The sequence below is a fragment of the Cibotium barometz genome, chromosome 29 (assembly GCF_041138505.1).
Source record: "Cibotium barometz isolate CiBa-2024 chromosome 29, ASM4113850v1, whole genome shotgun sequence".
Taxonomy (NCBI): domain Eukaryota; kingdom Viridiplantae; phylum Streptophyta; class Polypodiopsida; order Cyatheales; family Cibotiaceae; genus Cibotium; species Cibotium barometz.
This window is the reverse complement of record NC_141074.1, coordinates 41,511,979-41,518,417: the sequence shown is the minus strand read 5'-3', so window position 1 is coordinate 41,518,417 and position 6,439 is coordinate 41,511,979. Positions and strand designations below refer to the sequence as shown.

Genomic DNA, 6,439 nt, shown 5'->3' with positions numbered 1-6,439 from the left:
GAACCTCGATGCAAGGGAGGAGAGGGGTAGATGGTGACCGATAGGGAGAGGGTTAAGGATGACAAAGAAAAAGAGGGAGAGATAGGGACAAAGACAAAGATAAGAGGAAGAGAGAGCAATAACAAGAGAGATGGTGAGAGAGCGACAAATAGGGAGAGAGAACAAAGTTGGTGGAAGAGGAGCTCGAGCTACTTGTAGAAGGCTAGTAAGAGAATATCACTTTTTAAGAGAGAGAGAGAGAGAGAGAGAGAGAGAGAGAGAGAGAGAGAGAAGAAGCTTCCTCCAAAAGCTCCCTTGACTAAGCTCGCCTCTGCCAAGCCTCCTTTTCTATGAGACTAGCAGAGATACATCTACATGGGTATACAGATAGTGATTAGGCTCGTAGTTTCTTAAATAAGAGATCTACCATCAGGTATATGTTCTATTTTAGGAATGCTACTGTGAGTTGGAGTAGCAAGAAACAGTTGAGACCGTTGCCTTGTCAAGAAGAGAGGTAGAATACACGGGTACTGCTATGGCATCTTGTGAGTTAGCTTGGATTCAAAAACTACTTGGTAATATGGATGAGCCTATGGATAGGGCCATTGTCATTTATTGTGACAACATGAGTAGCATATAGCTAGTCAGCAGCCAAGTCTATCATGCTAGGACGAAGCACATTGATGTGCATTATCATTTTGTGAGGGAGAAAGTTCTAGCAAGTGATGTGGATCTTTGCATAGAGGATCATATGGTTGACATATTCACAAAGGTATTAGGTGCATAGAAGCTCCGTAAGTTAAGGAGATTAACTTGGAGTGTTGTGCTCGAGGAGGAGTGTTGAGATATCATTGAGCTCAACTAGTGCTACGGACATTGATGACCCTCCTCGGTGATATGCTGCCAGTAGCCAATTTAGTGTACTAGAGTTATAGCATAGTTATAGTGCCAGGTCATGTAGTCGAGTTCACACTATGGACTTTGTAAGTTATAGTAGGTGAGTACTTTCCCATATAGTATGTACTCTTATTTCTTTATATTGTGGTTGTAGAGAGAGAGAGAGAGAGAGAGAGAGAGAGAGAGAGAGAGAGAGAGGGGAGTAGAGGTATTAATGTCTGTAGAATGCAACACAAGGGCATATACGACTAATGGTAGAGAAGAGAATAGAATAGAAGAAAATTCAGCCATCCATTTCGACTTTTTAGCTTTTAAAAGTGACATCTTATAGGACCCAAATCTTGGACCATATTCAACCGAACACTTTTTCCAATGTGTCATCCTCTCATTGCTCCATTTTCTAATCCTCTTTTTAGTCACGTGAACTCTTAATGGGGAACTAGAACATCTCGACCTTCCCCTAATAGTGTTCGAAAAAAAGCATTTTCCCAAAAAGTGAAAAACCTTTATCCAAAAATTATGAAATTATTTATTTAAAAAAATCTTGAAATTTGAAGGTTTTTGTTCTATAGCTTTATTTATACCTTTAAGTTTTAAATTTGAAGGTATAATTCAAAATATGCAAGTGCAAACTACACTAAACTCAGGTTTTCTTCAAACACTGTCCCCTGATGCTTCATTAGATTTTCCAAACATATCAATATACCACATTAGCAAGTTCTTTGATATTTTAGGAGCTCTTACTATTTTATTGAGATTATGAAAGCCTAAAAGATCCACATGATCCCATCAACAAGGGCAAGTTTGAAGTTAGCCTCTTTGGGATAATCAATTTCTTATCATTACCATTACCAATAACCATGCTGTTTTATAATAAGAGGGTAATCATGCAACCATTGCCCATACTCAAGGAACCTTTCCAAGATATAGCTAGGGATTTTCTTATGAATTTACCTCCAAGTGTAGGAAGTGGAAGTACAGCTTGTTTAATTGTCATTGATAGATTTATCAAGTCTGTAGTGTCCATGCAAGGCCACTATAACTAATGAGGATGTTGCTCAATTGTTCATTAAACATTGGTAGTGTCAAATTTGGATGCAAAAATCTATTTCTCACTTTTTGTGTATCCTAATTGGCCACATTTTATTCATTTTGGATATCCTCCAGCTACACAAGGTAAGTGGGAGTAGATGTACTGGATGAATCTCAGTCGGATGTTGCCAATGAAGTGAAAATTTTGGTGTTGGAGCAGATAGTCCTTTGCCATTTGAACATGGCACTAATCACAAAAAGCAGTAGTAATTCATGACCAAGTTCAAGGAGCAAGGCACACATGAAGCAGTTTGGCTAGACGAGTTCTTGGAGTATTGGTGTTGTTGGCAGACTACTAAGAAGCAATGCAAATCCCACCAACAGGCTAAGTAAGCAAGAGAGGATGTCATGTGCATGTGTGTTGTACTAGGGTGCCACATAGACATGTTTGTATACACACAGACACTTTTGGATGAGCAGTGTAAAAAGGTTGCTTGGGATCTTTATGCAGGAGTGGGACCATGGCATCTTCTTTTCCTCTAGTACCACACGTCTTTCATGGCATCATGATGCTCCTCAGTGGTTGAAATCACCTTACATATTGGGGCGATTCTATTCTTTTCCGGCTTATAGCTGTGATTGTTGTATGTCTTTTTCATACTTAATAGAAGTCTCTTTCTTTAATTTTTTTTTTTTTTAAAGTTTGCTTGGATCTTCTCACTCCCCTCTCTCATACATTGAAGTTTCACACCTTCAACACTCAAGCAAGGAGATCTGCAAGTGACTAGAGCTGTCCAAGATCAACAGGAAGTTGGTGTTAAAGTGTCCAAGGCTCAGCATGCTATCCGCTGCCATGAGGTCAAGCAACCCAGTGTGCACAGTTGCCAACAGTCAGCTCGGAAACAGCCCACATAGCTTCACAGATTTCTAAACACTAACTACATAATTGGTTTTGTATTCAACAAAATCTAGTAATACAACCAAATACAATGAAAGGTGGGGGCTCTTAAATTAGTGGATTGAGACCCAATGCCGCATAGATGTTGGACATCAGCACATATGCAACCACATCATTACAGTCTGATTCAACCAGACAACTAAAAGCTCGCCGTGCTATGTCGACATTGCCATGTTTTGCACATGAACCTAGCAAGACCACCCAAACCACAGAGGTAGGTTGATAAGGCATTCTGACGGCTAGTTCCTCTGCCTCAACCAAGCACCCTGCACGGCCAAGGATGTCAACCATGCATATGTAGTGCTCAATTGTTGGTATGAGGTGGTTGTCTTCTACCATTGCCTCAAAGCACTGCAAGCCCTCCTTGACTAAGCCTGTATGGCTGCAAGCACATAAAAGACACACAAATATGCCATCATCAGGCAGGATGCCCGCTTCTTGCATGTTTTCAAGATGTTGGTTGACCACCCCAAACAGCCCATGCTCAGCACACCCTGCAATTATTATAGACCATTGTACTAGATTTCGTTCCTTTAATTCTTCAAACACTTTGCATGCGTCTTCTAGGTTGCCACATTTGGCATACATGTCAACCAGAGCATTTCCAAGGGTTGGGTCTGACTCGAGCCCATGCTTCCTAACCTCGTTATGGATAGACATACCCCAATGTAAGGCTGCTAAATTGCAGCATGCTTTTAGCATGCACAAATATGTTACCTCATTTGGCTGTGCCCCCTCCTCTTGCATTCTCTCAAACAGTTGAATCGCCTCCTTGCTGCACCCATGGTCCACATATCCAGAAAGGATCACAGACCATGAAACTACATCTCGAGTATGCAGCTTGTCGAAGATCTTCTGTGCATCTTCTAGGTTACCGCATTTGGCATACATGTCAACCAAAGCACTTCCAAGCAACATACCCGACCCAAGTCCTTGTTTCTCAATGTCGGCATGGATCAACTTCCCCTGCTCTAATGCTCCTATGCCTGAACATGCTTCAAGCATGCATGCCCATGTGATTGCATCCAGCTTAAAACCTTCCTCTTGCATCCTCTCAGAGAGCTGCAGGGCTATCTCATGATGGCCATGCTCTGTGTAACCAGAAATCATAGCAGAATAAGTTATGACATTATAAGTAGGTAGCTTCTTAAAGACCTTGCATGCATCCTCTAGACTGCCACATTTTGCAAACATATCAACCAATGTGCTTCCAATTGACACATCCATGTCGAGTCCTTGTTCCACCACGATGCCATGGATTAATTTGCCGTCATTTATGGCTAACATATTGGAGCAAGATCTCAGAATGCACAAGAATGTCACTCTGTCAGGTTCTATGAAGTTTTGCCATAATTTTGAAAACAGTTGAAGAGCCTTGTGACCATGGCCACAGTCGGCATAACCTGCAATCATTGCAGACGAAGATACCATATCCTGCACTAATAGCCCATCAAACACCTTCTGCGCACATTCCAGACTGCCACACTTGATATACATGTCAACCACATTGTTGCCAACAAATATATTTGATTCCAGGTTTTGTTCAATCACATCAGCATGGATCAATTGCCCATGGTGTATTGAGATTTCTTTAGCACATGCTTGCAGCAAGCACACAAATGTGTACTCATCAGGTTTGATACCTTTTTGCTGCATATTCACATAAAGCTCAATGGCTTCCTTACCATGCCCATGACCCACATATCCCGCCACCATGGTAGACCATACAAAAACATCATCTACCAGGAGGTTGTCAAACACATTGCGTGCATCGTCTAGGCAGCAGCATTTGACATACATGTTAACCAGGGAGCTTCCAACGCGCAAGTCTAATTCAATCCCTAGTTTTATAATGTCAGCATGCATGTGCTTGCCCTCATCTATGGCTACTGTGCCTTTCAGTAAAGGTAAAAATGTGGCTTCATTAGGATTTGTTCCCTCCTGTTTCATTCTTTCAAATAGCTGAAAAGCCTCCACACTGCATCCATTCGCAGCTATACTAGCAATCATTGAATTCCATGACACGACATCTCGTTCCCATGACAAACTGTCGAATACTTTGCAAGCATCACCAAGCCTGTCACATTTTGCATACATGTTGAGTAGAGAGCTCCCAATACGTATGTCAGACTCAAGCCCTAGTTTTATGATGTCTGAATGAATTTTTTCACCTTCCACTAAGGATGCTATGCCAGTGCATGCTCTTATGAGGGTTAGGAATGTGGCCTTGTTTGGCTCAACCCCTTGTTGTTGCATTTCCTTGATCAGTTCAAAGGCTTCCCAACTGTGTCCGTGCTCTACATATCCTCCAATCATCACTGACCATGACACATCATCTCGCAGTGGCAAACAATCGAATACATTCCGTGCATCTAGCAGACTGCCACAGTTGGCATACATGCCAACCAGGGCACTTCCTACAAAGAGATTTCGATCAAGCCCTTGCTCCACAATATTGGCATGGGCAAGCATGCCGTGCTCTAGAGCAGATGGTGGGCTAGCACATGCTTTGAGGACTGCCACAAAAGTATGCGGGCTCGGTTTTACAGATGACCATTGCATCTGTTTGTAAAGTACTATAGCCTGCTCACCTTGAGAATGCTGTGCATGTGCTAAGATGATTGCAGTCCATGTATACACATTGTGGCCGCGTATACTATCAAACACTAGGCATGCTTTATGCAAACTTCCACATGAAGCAAACATGCGGATAAGTAGGCATCCCAGATTAGAATTCCCATGTAGCCCATTTCTTACATATACAGAATGCGCGTGTTCGCCTAGCACCAAATCCTTCCTTCTGATGCAATCTTGCAAGAGGCATGTCAGAGCACAGATGGGTACTTCATGGTCTGAATTTCGCTCTATGTCCCGGATACAGGATCGTAGTTGCTGTGCTTCATGCCATGTGTACAAGGCCCTCATCCAGCGTAGAATCAACTGGAAATGATGGAGAGATTATTAACCAATGATATACAACCAGGGGATGACATCCCCATAAGAACTGCTGTAAACTCAGCCAACCTAATGACACATCCACATAAAAGTCTGCAGCCAAGATTGAGGGCAGCATTACGGCATCTCATCTGTCATCCATACATTGCAAGCTGCAGCATCTCATGTATCATGCATCCATACATTGCAGCATCCCATGTATTGTGATCATACCTTGCATGAGCAGCATCTCATGTATCATGATTCATCCACAACATGTATCATCCACATTGCAGGATCGCATGTAGCATCATTCATATCAGGTCACACTACAGAGACGGAAACTCTTTTTTTTTAAATTTTTTTTTTTTGAGTAAAACCTTCTTGAAAAAAAAGTCGAAAAGCGTCTCTCTTTTAGGAGAAGAAGTTGTGGGCATGCGCCGGGCATATAGCAGTGAAAGATAAGCAAAATTAAGGGCCTGTACGGATTGCGTTTGACCTGTTTTTTTCGCCAAAATTTGAGAGAACCCTGAAATTCATCTTGTTCGCCCAAATTCCTTGGCACCATCTCCACGCAGCCTCGCGGAAGTGGGGCAAGAAAAGCGCAAGCATACACGTGGCATGTGGCCACGTGGTATG

General features: G+C 42.3%; 1 protein-coding gene across 1 annotated transcript; it reads right to left on the bottom strand.

The window, feature by feature from the left end:
• Positions 1–2,914: 2,914 nt before the first annotated feature.
• LOC147622206 (pentatricopeptide repeat-containing protein At2g39620-like) lies at positions 2,915–5,791 on the bottom strand. Its single transcript, XM_086823565.1, has one exon. The coding sequence runs from the start codon at positions 5,789–5,791 to the stop codon at positions 2,915–2,917; it is 2,877 nt and encodes a 958-aa protein (XP_086679691.1).
• Positions 5,792–6,439: the final 648 nt, after the last annotated feature.

What these genes read in the sequence shown, in the direction of transcription:
- LOC147622206 (XM_086823565.1), bottom strand. Translation starts at nt 5,791, where the DNA reads ATGAGGGCCTTGTACACATGGCATGAAGCACAGCAACTACGATCCTGT.